The sequence below is a fragment of the Esox lucius genome, chromosome 7, assembly GCF_011004845.1.
Source record: "Esox lucius isolate fEsoLuc1 chromosome 7, fEsoLuc1.pri, whole genome shotgun sequence".
In the NCBI taxonomy this organism is placed as follows: Eukaryota; Metazoa; Chordata; class Actinopteri; order Esociformes; family Esocidae; genus Esox; species Esox lucius.
Window position 1 is genome coordinate 24,033,215 of NC_047575.1, and position 19,276 is coordinate 24,052,490.

The following is a 19,276-nucleotide window of genomic DNA, read 5'->3' on the forward strand; positions in this document are numbered from 1 at the left end:
GACACCTTCAGGGGTCCTGTTGAGTCCATGCCTCTGCGGATCGGCTCTGTTTTGGCGGCATGCAGAGGACCAGCATATTAGGCAGGTTGTCAAAATATTTTGACTCACCAGTATATAAGTAAACACATGGTGAATACTTGGTGGAACCACTTTTTGCTTGAATTTCTGCCATGAATCTCCTTGAATATTTTTCTAATTTTCTACAAACTTTTGTGGTTGCAGGGGATTTCAACCATTCAAATCTGAAAACAGTTTTTCCCAAATTACAACATAATGTCTCCTGCCCCACCAGAGGAGACACTAAACCATGTGTACACAAACATTCTTAAGGCTTACAAAGCCATTCCCCTCCCCCACATGGGACAGCCTGATCATACTACTCCCAAAGTATTTACCCCTCATTAAACGTGTGAAACCATCAGTGAGGACAGGCGAAGTGTGGCCAGGGCGGTCAAACTCACTTCTACAGCACCAGTTTCAACACACAGACCGGAGTTTCTTTGCCCCTCAAGTCACCCTTGACTCCCATACAGACTTTGAAACCTATGCTTCCTCCATTCTGGATTACATCAACATCTGCATCAACAATGTCACCACCCATAAAATAATAAAGACCTTCTCCAACCAGAAGCCATGGATGAACAGAGAGATCTGACAACTGTTAAAGGCACACAACGCTGCTTTCTGATCTGGCGATGCGGAGGCCTACAGCTCATCCAGGGCCAACCTGAAAAGGGGCATGGAGATGAAAATGTACACAAACTACGGATTGAGGAGCACTTCAAAAACTCCAAACCTGCATGTGGCAGGGCATCAAAGCCATCACAGGCTACCGGCCAAAGAACCCTACTCCTTCACCGACGAGTTAAACAGGTTCTACACACGCTTCAACAAGGGCAACAAACAGCCAGTCATTAAAACTGAACTCCCTCAGACTATCCACCACAGACGTGTCGTCTACACTGAGCAGGGTGAAGGCACACAAGGCTGCTGGTCCTGATGGCGTCTCCGGGTGTCTACACTGAGCAGGGTGAAGGCACGCAAGGCTGCTGGTCCTGATGGCGTCTCCGGGTGTCTGCACTGAGCAGGGTGAAGGCACGCAAGGCTGCTGGTCCTGATGGCGTCTCCGGGTGTCTGCACTGAGCAGGGTGAAGGCACGCAAGGCTGCTGGTCCTGATGGCGTCTCCGGGTGTGTGCTCAGAGCATGACCAGAAGGCCCTGAAACGAGCGGTGAAAACCGCCCAGCACATTACTAGTGCCCAGCTCCCAGCCATCATAGATCTCCAGCAGAATCTGTGTTTGCGCAGGGCGTCATCAGGGACCCAACACATCCATGCCACAAACTCTTTTTCCCTCCTACAATCAGGCAGGTGGTACAGGTCTCTTCGTTCCTGCACCAGCAGGCTCAGGAACAGTTTCTTCCCATCTACTGTAACCCTGCTGAACTCCGCCCCCCCCCCCCCCCCCGGCCTGATCTATGCAAGGTGTGGGTAGTGCCATACACCTTCCACTCCTTAATAATTGTCTTACCTCTGCTCTGAGGAATTGACAAAGCCCTTGAATTGTTTTTTATATCCATCCTCTGACTAGATCTTCCCTACTAAACAGTGGAGTCTTCTATGACCAACTGATTTTGTTCTGAACTAGTCAGTCACAAGTGCAGTTGTTTAGAGACAGAAACCAATTAGCTTGCTTTATGATCTGGAAGGTACTTGGTTATAGCCTTGAAATTATAATGGGGGGTGTTTACATATACCAATAGGGTATTTCACTTTTTTTTTTACTGTGTAGAAAGTCTTATTTCATGTTTTCATTTTAGGCTGTAAGGCAAAGAAAGTGTAAGCATTTGAAAATGGTGGTGAATTTCTATACCCACAGTATACACTCACCTAAAGGATTATTAGGAACACCTGTTCAATTTCTCATTAATGCAATTATCTAATCAACCAATCACATGGCAGTTGCTTCAATGCATTTAGGAGTGTGGTCCTGGTCAAGACAGTCTCCTGAACTCCAAACTGAATGTCAGAATGGGAAAGAAAGGTGATTTAAGCAATTTTGAGCGTGGCATGGTTGTTGGTGCCAGACAGGCCGGTCTGAGTATTTCACAATCTGCTCAGTTACTGGGATTTTCACGCACAACCATTTCTAGGGTTTACAAAGAATGGTGTGAAAAGGGAAAAACATCCAGTATGCAGCAGTCCTGTGGGTCGAAAATGCCTTGTTGATGCTAGAGGTCAGAGGAGAATGGGACGACTGATTCAAGCTGATAGAAGAGCAACTTTGACTGAAATAACCACTTGTTACAACCGAGGTATGCAGCAAAGCATTTGTGAAGCGACAACACGCACAACCTGGAGGCGGATGGGCTACAACAGCAGAAGACCACACCGGGTACCACTCATCTCCACTACAAATAGGAAAAAGAGGCTACAATTTGCACGAGCTCACCAAAATTGGACAGTTGAAGCCTGGAAGAATGTTGCCTGGTCTGATGTGTCTCGATTTCTGTTGAGACATTCAGATAGTAGAGTCAGAATTTGGCATAAACAGAATGAGAACATGGATCCATCATGCCTTGTTACCACTGTGCAGGCTGGTGGTGGTGGTGTAATGGTGTGGGGGATGTTTTCTTGGCACACTTTAGGCCCCTTAGTGCCAATTGGGCATTGTTTAAATGCCACGGCCTACCTGAGCATTGTTTCTGACCATGTCCATCCCTTTATGACCACCATGTACCCATCCTCTGATGGCTACTTCCAGCAGGATAATGCACCATGTCACAAAGCTCGAATCATTTCAAATTGGTTTCTTGAACATGACAATGAGTTCACTGTACTGAAATGGCCCCCAGTCACCAGATCTCAACCCAATAGAGCATCTTTGGGATGTGGTGGAACGGGAGCTTCGTGCCCTGGATGTGCATCCCACAAATTTCCATCAACTGCAAGATGCTATCCTATCAATATGGGCCAACATTTCTAAGGAATGCTTTCAGCACCTTGTTGAATCAATGCCACGTAGAATTAAGGCAGTTCTGAAGGCGAAAGGGGGTCAAACACAGTATTAGTATGGTGTTCCTAATAATCCTTTAGGTGAGTGTATACAGTGATGGAAAAAATTAAGAGACCACTGCACCTTTTTCTTTCCTTTCCAAAAAGTTGAAAAGGAACATTTTCAGTGAGGAGCAGAAGCATTCAATTCGCAGTAGGCTCTTAATTTTAGACCTTCTGTTCCTCACTCAAAACCTTCCTTTTCGACTCTTTTAGAAAGTAAAGAAAAAGGTGCAGTGGTCTCTCAATTTTTTCCGAGCAGTATATCCTGCCATGCGGTGTCAGAACTAGTATGCGAGAAGTATGTAAGAGATGAGAAATAGCATTAGATTTGACTTAAAAGTACAGTTTTATTCTGAACAGGTGAAGATACAAGATCTAGATCTTCCTCTGTGCACAAACACTGCATATTCAATGGGCATCCATCCAATTCCAGTTAAAGTTGATTTACACCACACATTTACGAAGTAGTAAAATGTTACTGGTCAAAAAGGCTTCCATAACTACTTAATTGGTGCCAAAAACCCAGACCTCGAGCTAATGTGCATGAGAAGAGGTCGAGAAGGATGTGCTAAAAAGGACACTGCATATCTGAAAGGCCAGGGTAACAACTTTCCTTACGGTTCTTTTGTCTTTCTCCATAAAAATCTCATCAGACAAGTCAAACTTGAGGTAGGCCACATCCAAGAGAAGCAAATAGATTTCTTCCACTCCAATGTTGGTGTCCTTGTAAAATAACTGCACATCACAATCACCCCCCCCACAATAAGAACCACAACACAATCACAGGCAAAATTGAGTTGACGCACTTTATTCCTAAAACAGAAGCCGTACCACCCAACGCTGGCACGGCATTCATATTATTATATATATATATATATATATATATATGTATATATATATATATTGCCGTTTGGTTTTTGTGTCTAAATGTGTGGTATAAAATACTATATACGACAATGTACCTCTTTATTTAAACACAGTGAACTTCATTGCTGTACAAGTCCTCTGCTGCTACAGCTTAGCTGTAAATCCTGCACTCACAAAGGCATGGACATAATTATCCTTTCTACTTCTGTACATCGTGACAATACAAATACTCTGTCCCCAATACAAAAAATAATACTCTAAAAGCAACCTAATGCAACTTAATATCCTTTTTCTGGGTTTTCTGTTTTTTAATTAAGACAATTACATATCTTAGACAAGTTGCTTGAAAGCAGGAAGGCGATATAAACCTTCAAGATTTTTTAATATATAAAAGGTTAAGAAATAAGACAAATCATTCATTTAAAAACTGACAATAAATAAGATGGATGCAGGCATTTCATTTAGATAAAATTGTATCCCCCCAAAAAAAGGGCGTTTTTTGGGTCTTAAAACAAAGGATCCATTCTCGAGTTTGCAATCACTGAGATGTCCCTTTCTTCCAAAACATTACAGACATTTCCCACATGGACTGGCCAATTACCATGCTGCCAGAGTTACCACGGGATTTCCACATAAAATACCATGGCAACTCTGGATCTCTCTTTTTCTAGTTCCGGTTATTACCAATCAATGTTCCAGAAACCTCTCACTTTGTCCTCCTTGAGCTTCTCATTTGTGTGAGTGGCAGGAGCAAACTGAGCCGTTTCCATCACTTGATTCTTTGGGCCGTCGCTACGTCTGAGCCCCATCCGGCAGCCCTCCGTGATTTCCTCCAAGTCAGATCCAGATCCACACAACGCGTAATGAAGTCCAGCACCTCAGTCCAGAATCAGCCTGTCGGGTTGGAATTTCCTTCGGAGTGCCCCGTCCTCTTTTCCCTCTCACCACCCCTTTCAGGCCATTTGTTATAACATGTTCATAATGAAATTGTACATCTGGTTGAGCACCACAAAGTGGATGGGCAGACAGGAGCGCCGGTCCTGCGTTGCAGGGTCACACGTCAGCCAGGAGAGGGCGTTGTACTGCTCCAGCACAAATCTGACGGCAGGATGAGAAAGGGTTGGTGAGAGGGGGATACAAAACGCGCCTTACGCGAAATGAAGACATCTCTGTGAGACCAAGCATTTGTCCGTTGCATGTTTTTGTGTTTACCTGAGCACATCTGAGGTCTGATTGGAGTCAAGGGGGTGGGAGTGTTTGCTGTGCAACAGTTGATCATCTGATTGCACTGAAGACACGTGGAGGTGCAAAGAGGCCTGAGCAAAGAAAATACACACAGGAATTCAGTCATTCACACCGTAATAGTGCAAACACGTCTGGCAATCACTGACATCCAGAGCAAATGATTATGAATGTGGGACAAAATATTTCAATGGATTTTGATTGATATTCTAACTGCAAGCTTTAGTCAGTCTACTCCAGTCAATCAGTCCAAAAAAGAATAATCCTTTCAATAATTTACAATTGACAAGTACTTCAAGCTAGCTAATGTACCTTGAGGAAAAGAGGACACTGGTTCTGAGCTTGAGGGCAGGCTGACCAGAACCAGTCAGGCAGTGGGCCAGCTTTGGCGGTGGACACAAAGTAGCCCAGGGCCAGGGGCTGCTGCAGGATGTTAGGAGCCTCATCATGGGACTCCATACGGTCTGTACTCTGGCCCTGGAAGAGGTCAGGGAGGGGTTACTATCTGTCTCCAAATAATATACAGTGAACAAGGCCGGTGCACGCATTACAATCAACTAGCATTATCGATCCAGACATTAAGTTAGTTTTCTCCATGTTAATTAACCTCAGGGTATTTATTGGCTTCTATAAAGTCTGCACAAGGATCCCTCCGATACGGTCTAATCTAGCAGAAGTAACATGTGGTTTGATGTGGTGGGCCTACCTTGCTACCATCTCCCCCCTGATGGTAGTGGCCCCCAGGGGAGTGGACAGGCGAGGTGGTGGGCGAGGCCGGCAGGATGCTGATAATGTCAGGGTCCACCAGGTCATTCTCCTGGTCCAGCAGGTCAAAGATCCCGATGGCGTCTGACCCATCTGGACAGAAGAGGGGAGGATAACCTTTCCATGTTCCAAATACAAAAGGCAGAGACCCAACGCAAAGCAAACCTTTCTTTCCATAAAGACAAAACCCAGATGCAGTGGAATGGTACAGCTAGTGATGAACTGAACATAAGAAGGTGAATCTGGTGGAAGGTCAGAGTTGAAAGGTTAGGCGCAGGTCGGGTTGACCGGGTGACTTACCGGGAATAGGGTTGAAGGCGATGTCTATGTTGGTGTCAGTAGTGTAATTGGAGCTGGCCACCTGGACAAACGCTGAGGTGGGGAACACTAGGATGTGGGTACACGAGGTGTCCTGAGGTGTGCTCAGCTGGGACGTCTGCATGTTTAGAGTGGTGCTGCGGCCAAACACTGAGCCTGTCGACACTGAGTCTGGAGGGAGACGGGGGAGATCTTTATAATACACTCATTTTCATCAAATGTACATAGGGAAAACATACAATAGACCCAGCCAACAGAAACTGTTGACAGCTGCTATGGCTTTAACCCATTAATCTGGATGATTGTAATAGTAGCTGCTTCCTTGGCAACCGCTAATGAGGATCCTAATAAAATACTCATTCATCTGTGAGTTCATTAACTACACCATTCAATTGATGCAGCGAAAATAAAAACGGTGCCAAGTGAAGTGGTGCCAATAACAGCAACCCCACTCTTTCGATTGGCCACCATCATTTAGTGCAGCGCTCTATTCACAGATTATAGGTATTATCTGATCTGTTGAGTAGACCCACAATGCCTGGGTCAAAGCCAAGTCCCGGGTGAGGAGATAGCCATCTCATGTAATCCTTTACACTCATGGGAATTGGCCTGCATCAACTGGGTTAAATGCAAAGGTTTCTTACAAATGAAATAACGTAGCAATAGGGGCTAACACTGTCGTTGGTAGAGTACTGAAAAAGGTTGGGAACCACTGACCAGACAGAGTAACAGTTTTTTTAGCTTGTTTGAAAATGTGTTGGGCAATCAGAGTTCAGTAAAAACAAAATAACAAAAAAAAAAAAGAGACACCATACTGAGACAACATAAATACAAACCAGAAAAAAAAACAGTATTATCTACTGCAGTAAGAGTCATTTAATAAAAAGTGCAAGTAGCAAGTGCAAAATAAGCATTATTTCATGTCATGTGCAAGATTAAAAAGTTTATAACCGGTAGTACAGTTCCTATGTGGGTTAGTCTGAAAAGGCCACCTGAGGGAAGGATCTCCAAACGGGCAAGGATGGGGTCAGAACAAACGAGGATTCTACCAATGCTGCCCTTCTGAATGTCTCAGAGCTGTTTGATCCACCCCTCCTTATATCCTCTATGACCCTCTAACCTGTTTTTGTCGGCAACATGCAAATAGCCAAACCCAGGTCACCATCAAAATCAATAAAAGTTCCGTATAACAATATCATCAAGGGATTGCAGACCTTTCTTAGAAAGACATGTTGCTGCTTTCCAATTGTACAGATGACGCCTGTATCTCTGTGACGTGCTCTCTCTTCTAGGAGAAGAGAGAGCATGCAGACTTGTGGGGATCAATGAACTGCAGTCAGGTCAAGACACTGGTGAGGACGATGAGCATGTAGAAAAAGGTCTCTTGGAAGGTTTCTGACGATTTGTGCAGATATTCTTCTGCTGTGCAAAGCCCTAGTTTCATCAGTTGTTTAGGTAGCTGGTCTCAGATGCAGGTGCAAGAGCTGGATGTGGTGGTCCTACTTGGCTGGTGTGGTTATGTGTGGTTTGCGGCCGTGAGGCCGGTTGGACGTACTGCCAAATTCTCTGAACAATGTTTGAAGCGGCTTATGTTAGAGAAATAAACATGAAATTCTCTGGCAACAGCCACGGTGGACATTCCTGAGAAAACGTAAGACATCTGAAACATTGTGTTTTCAGAGGAAATGCTCACTTACAATATTTTAAAGGGAAATAAGGTGTTGTGCATATTTCTAGGATCTTTTATTTCAGCACATGAAAAAAGGGCCACTATATTTTGTGTTAACATTTTAGTTTCATTGCATTTGCTAAAGAGAAGCATGCTTTTCATTAATGATACAGAATAGATAATTTTATTGTGAAAGGATAACCTCCACCACTTACACAAATATTGGAATTATAATAAATGTTTATTTCTACAGAGTGCATGTTAAAAAAAAACGCTTTTAAAAGTAGTTAAGTGTTTCCGCTCCAATCATTTCAATGTGGCGCTGCCCCACAGCAAAATCATTGTTGCCATGGCAAAAGTATTAGATCACAGCAAATGTTTAGTTTTTTTATTTTGTTTATAAACAAATTCTCCAGTCCACTTAGGTTAGACTTGCTTTGAGACAGGGTTGGGCACTTTCACAGCTGGTTTTTGCTATGGCCATCAAGCCTCTCACTCAAGCAATAAAATCTGAGGTAGAAACAGAATTATATTCCCAAAGAATAAAATGTATCTTTATGCACATGACTTTCTCTGCCAGATAACTTGATCCAGAACTTCAGTCATTTGGGAACCCTTTTGATATCCTTAATGGGAAGAGTTATTTCTAACAAAATTACCTAAATAAACCCATCTAAACTTAAGTCCTTTTATAAGCAACTAGCCTCTATCAACCCATTCATCAAGGATTGTGAAATACAAAAAAAAAAGCACCTCTGTAAACAACGGGGGGGAACTGGCTCTCCAAAATGTTATATTATTCTATTAGGCTTGTAACATCTGAGCTATCGTGCTTCGGTATGGCTACGCTCTAGCAACATCCAGTTAGCTTATATTGGAGTGTGAGGCTTGCCACCCATGTTTTATTGCCCCTGTGAACATGTCCCTTGTCAGCCTGGAGAAAAATCTTTATAACCCCATTATACAGTGGATATAAAAAGTCTACAGACCCCTGTTAAAATGCCAGGTTCTTGTGATGTAAAAGAATGAGACAAAAATTAGTCATGTCAGAATGTTTTCCACCTATAATGTGACCTATAACGTGAACAATTCAATTGAAAAAACAAACTGAAATCTTTGAGGGGGAAAAATTTAAAATAAAAACCTTACAATAACCTGGATGCATAAGTGTGCACACCCTTGAACTAATACTTGGTTGAAGCACCTTTTGATTTTGTTACAGCACTCAGTCTTTTTGGGTAGGAGTCTATTAGCATGGCACACCTTGACGTGGCAATATTTGCCCACTCTTCTTTCCAAAAGAGTTCCAAATCTGTCAGATTGAGAGGACATCTCCTGTGCACAGCCCTCTTCAGATCACCCCAGAGATGTTCCATTGGATTCAGGTCTGGGCTCTGGATGGGCCATTCCAAAATGTTAATCTTCTTCTGGTGAAGCCATGCTTTTGTGGATTTAGATGTGTGCTATGGGTCGTTGTCGTGCTGAAAGGTGAACTTCATCTTCAGCTTTCTAACGGACGCATGAAGGTTTTGTTCCACATTTGCCTGGTTTTTGGAACTGTTCATAATTCCCTCCACCCTGACTAAGGCCACGGTTCCAGCTGAAGAAAAACAGCCCCAAAGCATGATGCTGCCACCACCATGCTTCACTGTGGGTATGGTGTTCTTTGGTTGATGTGCAATGTTGTTTTTGTGCTAAACATACCTTTTGGAATTATGGCCAAAAAGTTCAACCTTGGTTTCAACAGACCATAACACATTTTCCCACATGCTTTTGGGAACTTGATGTTTGTTTTTGCAAACTTCAGCCGGGCTTGGATGTTTTTCTTGGTAAGAAAAGGCTTCCGTCTTGCCACCCTACCCCATAGCCCATTCATGTGAAAAATACGGGAGATTGTTGTCACATGTAACACACAGCCAGTACTTGCCAAAAAATCCTGCAGTTCCTCTAGTGTTGCTGTAGGCCTCTTGGAAGTCTCCCTGACCAGTTTTCTTCTTGTCTTTTCATTAATTTTGGAGGGACGTACTTGATAATGTCTCTGTTGTGCCATATTTTCTCCACTTGATGATGACTGTCTTCACTGTGTTCCATGGTATATCAAATTTTTTGGAAATTCTTTTGTACCCTTCTCCTGAATGATATCTTTCAACAATGAGAGCCCTCTGATGCCTTGGAAGCTCTCTGCAGACTATGGCTTTTGCTCTTAAATGCAACTAAGAAAATGTCAGGAAAATCCTACAAGAATAGCTGAACTTGATTTGTGATTAATCAGAGTCACTTTAAATGACGGCAGGTGTTTAATGAATTCTATTTAACATGAGTTTGAATGTGATTGGTTAATTATGAACACAGCCACATCCCCAGTTATACAAGGGTGTGCACACTTATGCAACCAGGTTTATTCTTAATTTTTTCCTTAATCTTTCCCCCTCGAAGATTTCAGTTTGTTTTTCAATTGAATTGTTCACATTATAGATCACATTAAAAGTGGAAAAAGCTCTAACATGATTTATCTTTCACAAAAACCTGGCATTTTAACAAAAACCTGGGTGTGTAGACTTTTTATATCCACTGTACATAGTATCTGGACCAACATTAAGAGCAATTTGACCTTAGACCTTCACACTGAACCTTGATAGTACCTTTGGACTGGCAACCCCTCAGAGTCTGATTTTGTCCTAAGTTCCTACCTTGCTAGGGCGTTTTTCCTAGCCACTGTTCATCAACTGTTGTTGCTTGGTCTTTGGGTTTTTAAGTCACTTTGTGACAACTGCTAATGTAAAAAGGGCTTTATAGAATACATTTGATTGAGAAGGTTTTTTTCGATTGTTTTTGATTTTGTTCAAGAATCTGGACTGCTTTCTCCAGTCTTTGTTTACATTTTTTTTACTACCCATTAAATTTTTGACAAATGTCCTGCTTTGTTTTTTGCTTACTGTTGAAAAAAAAAAATTACATTATATAATGTACATTATGTTTAAAAAATAGTAAACTTCAATTGAATCTCTCCGCATATTAAACTTTGGCATGTGAAATGGAGAACCAGGATAGGCTTAGAAACTGGTAACCAAACTTAATGTATTAATGTGCAGCCATGGCATTACAATTCAGATGCATATCACTGTCCAAATCTGCCATTTCCCACCTGTTTACAGGTACTAGTGTGAAGTGTTAACCAAAACACTGATCTGGATTGACTGGCCCAGCCTCTTTCATATACAGCAGTACTTATTCTTTACAATGAAAGCATCAACGGTCTATGCCAGTTACTCTCCAAAATAAACCCACTGATCTAGCACTCCATCACATCAAAGAAATACATTTTTGTCAGTTATGTGTGAGAGAAGCAGTGTCCTCAGAGAAATCAATCAGATAACGACAAGAAGACCCATGTATTATGATAGGCTGCCGCAATCCATCCACCCAAAGCCCCCCAATCCATCCCTGCCACAACCACACACACACACACACACACACATTACCTGGCATGATGACAAAGGAGCCCTGAGGCTCCATTGCAACCAGGCAGGCGCTAAGGATGCTGGGAGTGTCTGAGGCGGAGATGCCACACATGCGACACATCTCCTTGAGACGGCGACTGAGAGACTGTAGGTTCCTCCTGCTCAGCAAAATACTCCAGTCTGGAGACGAGGGAGGACAGAGATGAGGAGAGACAGACAAGTGAATTAACAAGATGAGATAAACAGTAAAATAATAGTCCTGTTTACTGTTGTACTCCTCACCTCTCAACTCGCCATGTCCCATTCTGCCCAGTCGACCAATAACCACCCTCCATGGCACTGACGTCATCTGCACCAGACCCAAGCACCAATCCCACAGCTTCTGTAGGCCCAACCTACGGGCAGAGCCTTTTTTCCTACGCGCTCTGTTTCAGAACAAAAATAAAGGGAAACCTACTTTCACACACAGTAAAACATTACAGCCGAACATTACACTAACTGTTATGAATGGTTACACATTTTATAGGAAAGTCATAGACTGATGAACTTGCAATATCAGACCTGCCAACCTTGAATAGATTTTAGACAGTACTTCGCTATGGCGGCTCCTCCGGCTTGGACCCCAAAATGAAGTACGCGCCAAACTCACACACTGCTCAAATTATAGACAAAGGCCTTTTTCATCCTAACGATTATCTAATCGTCTAAATGGGAATTGTAGGCTGAAGAATGTTACAAGCAATTTATTCAATGCTCTTCAATAATTTGAAAACAAGGTTCTCTTTAGGGCCTAAGGTTTCCTGACCAGGTTCTGCTGTTCTAAACCTAAGGTTGGATAGGGGGAGATCCAGATGTCAAAGCCTCCTAAATTCTTGTCCTACATTTTACCAGACTGCCATTATAACTAACTAATCTTGTTAATCTAATGGGTGGTGAAATACATTTTGAGGTGGATTTAACAACCCTCCAGATTCATCTAAAATCTTTCTAAGGTTAATGATTGTAGGTGTCCAATGTGGAAGGCATACAGAAAATGTTAAGAATATACAGCTCCAGAAAGAATTTTGAGACCACTGCACCTTTTTCTTTCCTTTCCAAAAAAATTGCAGAGGACCAAAAGTGTTCAATTTGCAGTGGTCTCTCAATTTTAACCCTTCTGTTCTTCACTCAAAACCTTCCTTTTCAACGTTTTTGGAAAGGAAAGAAAAAGGTGCAGTGGTCTCTAAATTCTTTCCGGAGCTGTATATTTTTACCTAACAAAAATTGTTACACTTGCAATTGGAAATTAGTAAGATTAATGCAATGGATTGTATTTGGAAAATTAAACAACTGATAAAAGCCTACATGAGCTTGTTTCCATCCCTAAAATATTCCATTGTTCTTCTATATGAGCGTGTTTCAATCTCTAAAATAACCCATCATTCCTCTATATGAGCTTGTTTCCATCTGAACAATAATCCATCATTCTTCCATATGAGCTTGTTTCCATCTGTAAAATAATCCATCATTATTGTATATTAACTTGCATCCATCTATAAAATAATCTGTTATTCATCTGTAATTGTTTTTCATCTGCTGGAAAATTGTAATAACCTAACCAGGTGAACTATTGTGTAATGTAATTCATCTGTTGTAAAAACACATTAAACTGACCAGGTAAATCTTGTAAAGCATAATAGTATGACATGTTGCAATTTCTTTTAATATGGGTTATTAAGGAACCAGCTTTTTTCTAATAAAGTTTCTTGGCCTTGGGGTGGATTAAAACCGATCAAACTACACAAATCATACATGTTCATAGATAATACGTTCTAAAGACAAGTATACAGGCTAAGAGAGGGGTTACCTATACACAGACATTGAGAACGCAACATGTCTGATCAATAAAACGCACTGGGCCGAGCATGCCTAATGTAGGTTTGCGTTGTGTAGTCTTGCCATACGCAAGTCTTTCTATTTCAAATCTTCTCACAACCTGTCAGCTATTGTGTTTATTGATTTATTCAAGTTAGTCATTTTGTATTTAATAAGTCATGGTCGAGAAGATTGAATATAAGCCAATATTTACACAAACAAATAGTCTATAAATGTGCACTGCCACTTTATTTATGCTGGACAGAGAGGCACATATTAGACCACATACACTCACCTAAAGGATTATTAGGAACACCATACTAATACTGTGTTTGACCCCCTTTCGCCTTCAGAACTGCCTTAATTCTACGTGGCATTGATTCAACAAGGTGCTGAAAGCATTCTTTAGAAATGTTGGCCCATATTGATAGGATAGCATCTTGCAGTTGATGGAGATTTGTGGGATACACATCCAGGGCACGAAGCTCCCGTTCCACCACATCCCAAAGATGCTCTATTGGGTTGAGATCTGGTGACTGTGGGGGCCATTTCAGTACAGTGAACTTCCAGTCTTCAACTGTCCAATTTTGGTGAGCTCGTGCAAATTGTAGCCTCTTTTTCCTATTTGTAGTGGAGATGAGTGGTACCCAGTGGGGTCTTCTGCTGTTGTAGCCCATCCGCCTCAAGGTTGTGCGTGTTGTGGCTTCACAAATGCTTTGCTGCATACCTCGGTTGTATGTGGTATTTCAGGCAAAGTTGCTCTTCTATCAGCTTGAATCAGTCGGCCCATTCTCCTCTGACCTCTAGCATCAACAAGGCATTTTCGCCCACAGAACTGCCGCATACTGGATGTTTTTCCCTTTTCACACCATTCTTTGTAAACCCTAGAAATGGTTGTGCGTGAAAATCCCAGTAACTGAGCAGATTGTGAAATACTCAGACCGGCCCGTCTGGCATCAACAACCATGCCTCGCTCAAAATTGCTTAAATCACCTTTCTTTCCCATTCTGACATTCAGTTTGGAGTTCAGGAGATTGTCTTGACCAGGACCACACCCCTAAATGCATTGAAGCAACTGCCATGTGATTGGTTGATTAGATAATTGAATTAATGAGAAATTGAACAGGTGTTCCTAATAATCCTTTAGGTGAGTGTACAGCTACTGATGTTAATTTCAGACTGAAATACTGACTTGCTTCCATGCAATACAGTGAGTCAGATCATTAAAAAGGTTTACGTGGCTACAACATTTATTTGGTGTGGCTTGTGTTTGGCGGGAGTGATGTATTATCACACTTGCTAAATAAATACCAGAGAAGTGCACCTTGAGCTTTATGCCTGGCCATCAAAACAAAAGTGGAGAATCTAATTGATCAAAACAAGCACAGAGTCTGAAGCCGCAGCGCTAAGTTGAGAGAAACTGTGAGTAGAGTTGGTGGTGCAGCTATTTTACAGTAAACAAGACCCAAGGAATCTTGTATATATAAAGAAAAAGGAGCCAATACAACCAAGGCGGCAGCCTTCTAAAAATATTTTATACGCATAGCCCCATTCAAAGGTTTTGGCACAACGACTCATTTAAGAGTATTTCTTAATTTTTACTATTTTCCACATTGTATCATTAAAGTGAAGAGATCAAAACTATTAAACACACATGGAATCATATCCCAAAAAGTGTTAGACAGATAAAAACACATTCCATTTTTTAGATATTTCTAAGTAGCCACCCTAGGCATTGACGCCAACGTTGCATATTCTTGCCATTCTCTCAACCAATTTCATGGGGTAGTCACCTGGAATGTTTTTCAACAGTCTTGAAGCAGTTCCCACATATGCTGAGCACTTGTTGGCTGCTTTTCCTTCACTTGCAGTCCAACTCATCCCAAACTATCTCAATTAAGGTGAGGTCAGGTGATTGTGGAGGCCAGGTCATCTGATGCAGCACCATCACTCTCCCTCTTGGTCAAATAGCCCTTACACAGCCTGGAGGTGTGATTTGGGTCATTGTCCTGTTGAAAAACAAATGATAATCCCACTAAGCGCAAACCAGATGGGATGGCGTATTCACTGCGGAATGCTGCGGTAGCCATGCTGGTTGAGTGAGTCTTGAATTCTAAATAAAACACAGACAATGTCACTAGCAAAGTACCCCCACACCATCACACCTCCTCCAAGCTTCAAGGTGGGAACCACACATCCGGAGATCTGTTCACCCACTCAGCATCTCTCGGCGGTTGGAACCAGAAATCTCTGATTTGGACTCATCAGACCAAAGGACAGAATTCCACCTCATCGGATTTAGATTTCGCATCTTTCTTGGCCCAAGCAAGTGACTTCTTATTATTGGTGTCCTTCAGTAGTGGTTTCTTAGCAGGAATTTGACCATAAAGGCCTGATTGACACAGTCTTCTCTGAACAGTTAATTGTCGATTTCTGAGGCTGGTAACTCTAACTTCTCCTCTGCAGCAGAGTTAAATCTAGGTCTTCCAGTCCTGTGGGGGTCCTCATGTGAACCAGTTTCATCATAGCATGTGACGGTTTTTGTGACTGCACTTGAAGAATCTTTCAGTTATTAAAAGTTTCCAGATTGACTCACTTCATGTCTCGAGAAAATATGGACAATATGGACATTTGTGCTGCTCTTGACAAGTGGACAACTACAGAACAGACAATGGCCTTCTGCATACCAACCCTACCTTGTCACCCACTCCTATGTAATAAGAAAAATTCCACAAATTAATATTCTAACAAGAAACACCAGTTCATTTAAATGAATCCCAGGTGACAACCCCATGAAGCTGGCTGAGAGAATGCAAAGTGTGCGCAAAGCTGTAATCAAGGCAAAGGGTGGCTACTTTGAATAATCTAAAATGTAAATCATTTTGATGTGTTTAACAATTTTTTTGTCTCCACATTATTCCATGTGGGTTATTTCATAGTTTTGATGTCTTCACCGTTATTCTAGAATGTGGAAAATAGTAAAAATGAATACCCTTCAATGAGTAGTAAAAGTAAACTTTGACTGTACATACCACGTATACCTAGCTTGATATATTGTACCAACTACTGCACATGCATAATAAGGTTTCCTATTTAGGCCTGGATATTTCTGTGTTGGTCTCTCTAGTCATGACTAACAAATTTGCCAGAAGAACATATAAAGTCCAGTAAGATCGATTTCTTTTTTTAAACTTTAAAAATGATTGCCTCCTAAACCTTAAAGCCAATTTACATTATATTTTATATGTAATGCAGGTCCATGATACACCTTTAACTAGTTTGATCAAAGTTAAGCAATGCAGAAAAAATTTAAGAAATGCATAAGTTACATTTTTAAATTACAAACGAGTGCAATGTTGTACTAAAACATCTTGAACCCAATAAAGATTTGTTATATACAATATGATTAGGGACAATGTCAAATTTCATGATGGTGTTTTTAAAATATAGTGACACTAAATTTGCTTGACATTTGAACAGGCACATTTATGATTCCCCATAGAGAAGTAATCAATAAAATAATAATCAATGTAGGTTGTTGTTGTGAGGAAATCAAACAAATTCATGCTGTAGCCTCTGTGTGGCTGGTTATTAGGAGATTAGTGTTAGTCAATGTAAGACGGAATTAAAAATGATTTTAAAATGAGAAGGACAGGCTGAAACACCAAACAAGAAAGCCTGTTGTTAATAGTGCCCTCCACTAAGCAAAAAGGGCTGTGGAAAAAAAAACTAACTTGTTTATCCTCTTAATCGTTAATTCAAAATATTAACCTAAATTGAACCTATAATTAAAGCACAAATAAATGAAAGAAAAATGTATTATCATAAAACAAATATTTTCCCTCAAATGTGTGTGCCCTTCATTTAATACATTGTGCAACCTCCCTTTGCCAAATTTAAAGCTTTGAGTCTAATCACATAATGTGTAATGAGGTTGGAGAACACATGCCAATAGAGCTGAGACCATTCCTACATACAGAATCATTCCAGATCCTTTGGATACCGAGATCCAAAGGACTCTCCTCTACAGCTCATCACTCAGGACTTCTAGAATGACCTCTGGAATGGCCATGGCAAAATGTTGATTCAGTGTTCAGTGAATCATTATTGTGTATTATTATTTGTCACACGAACTGTCATTGAGCCAATGTTACATGAGAACAACACCCTGTCCTTCGCGCGTTATGTACAGTGGGGAGAACAAGTATTTGATACACTGCCGATTTTGCAGGTTTTCCCACTTTAATTTATATCATAGGTACTCTTCAACTGTGAGAGACGGAATCTAAAACAAAAATCCAGAAAATCAAATAATATGATTTTTAAGTAATTAATTATTTGATACATCAGAAAAGTCTAATTTAATATTTTGTACAGAAACCTTTGTTTGCAATTACAGAGGTCATACGTTTCCTGTAGTTCTTGACCAGGTTTGCACTAGGGCTGTCAAAATTCCTCAAAAATGACGTTTGAATATTCCCTCTAAAAAAACACATAATATTCGAACTATTCGAACATCTGGTTGCGTATGCACATTTTGTCAATGACGCGCATTATGTCAATAACAGGACAAATTAATACAAAGAGACATAAATAGACTACCTATACAAGTAGTTAAGTTTAAACATATTTGACAACGTATTACCTACACAAAAACAAGTAAATCAAGTTAATGATGACCAAGACCAAATATTAACATTAATTGAAGTTTCACAGTTGTAGAGTATCCAGTAGAAGTAGATGAATATCTTTCAAACTAACCTTTGTTGAGCTGAAATGAAGACAGATTCAGCAACTGCATGGCCTATATCTCGCTTAAAATGTTTTCAGAAACACGTTTCAATAAACTATTTAAAAAAAATATGAGATCGTATTCTCAACGAGCTGCCACTGTTGAAATTCTCGAGTAGCCAGACCCACATAAAGCGTTCATCCAATCAGCTGCAGGTCAGGGGAGTGGAGCATCAACCATGGCTGTATGACGTCGCGACACCACGCTTCAGTTGTGTCGGACATATGGATCTGTACCGTCAGGGACGCTAGCGCGCCCACTCGCAAAGCAGACAGCCAGACAACCTCTGCTACCGCTAATGTTTTTTTCCACATTTAAAAAAAATAATTATAATATTAATATTCACCTTCGAATTTTTTTTTTTTTTAAACTATTCGAATATATATTCAAATTTTTAATATTCGTTGACAGCCCTAGTTTGCACACACTGCAACAGGGATTTTGGCCCACTCCTCCATACAGACCTTCTCCAGATCCTTCAGGTTTCAGGGCTGTCGCTGGCCAATACAGATTTTCAGCTCCCTCCAAAGATTTTCTATTAGGTTCAGGCCTGGAGACTGGTTAGGCCACTCCAGGACCTTGAGATGCTTCTTACGGAGCCACTCCTTAGTTGACCTGGCTGTGTGTTTCGGGTCGTTGTCATGCTGTAAGACCCAGCCACGACCCATCTTCAATGCTCTTACTGAGGGAAGGAGGTTGTTGGCCAAGATCTCGCGATACATGGCCCCATCCATCCTCCCCTCAATACGGTGCAGCCGTCCTGTCCCCTTTGCAGAAAAGCATCCCCAAAGAATGATGTTTTCACCTCCATCCTTCACGGTTGGGATGGTGTTCTTGGGGTTGTAATCATCCTTCTTCTTCCTCCAAACACGGCGAGTGGAGTTTAGACCAAAAAGCTCTATTTTTGTCTCATCAGACCACATGACCGTCTCCCATTCTTCCTCTGGATCATCCAGATGGTCATTGGCTGGCTTGAGCAGGGGGACCTTGCGTGCACTGCAGGATTTTAATCCATTACGGCATAGTGTATTACTAATGGTTTTCTTTGAGACTGTGGTCCCAGCTCTCTTCAGTTCATTGACCAGGTCCTGCCGTGTAGTTCTGGGCTGATCCCTCACCTTCCTCATGATCATTGATGCCCCACGAGGTGAGATCTTGCATGGAGCCCCAGACCGAGGGAGATTGACCGTCATCTTGAACTTCTTCCATTTTCTAATAATTGCGCCAACAGTTGTTGCGTTCTCACCAAGCT

General features: G+C 41.5%; 1 protein-coding gene across 3 annotated transcripts in view; it reads right to left on the reverse strand.

Moving 5' to 3' along the window:
- Positions 1–3,848: 3,848 nt before the first annotated feature.
- med13a (mediator complex subunit 13a) overlaps positions 3,849–19,276 on the reverse strand; it is a 94,437-nt gene continuing 79,009 nt past the window's right edge. For 2 of the 3 annotated variants that reach the window (XM_013134462.3, XM_010870717.5), the window contains exons 24-30: positions 11,661–11,803; positions 11,400–11,558; positions 6,231–6,419; positions 5,872–6,023; positions 5,478–5,642; positions 5,136–5,239; positions 3,849–5,021 (exon numbers count right to left, since the gene is read on the reverse strand). In XM_013134462.3, the coding sequence (XP_012989916.2) occupies positions 4,889–5,021; positions 5,136–5,239; positions 5,478–5,642; positions 5,872–6,023; positions 6,231–6,419; positions 11,400–11,558; positions 11,661–11,803 (1,045 nt within the window). In that variant the 3' untranslated portion in view covers positions 3,849–4,888. Of the gene's footprint in view, positions 5,022–5,135; positions 5,240–5,477; positions 5,643–5,871; positions 6,024–6,230; positions 6,420–11,399; positions 11,559–11,660; positions 11,804–19,276 lie in introns of those variants that run through there. The other variant, XR_004575935.1, reaches the window with a different exon arrangement.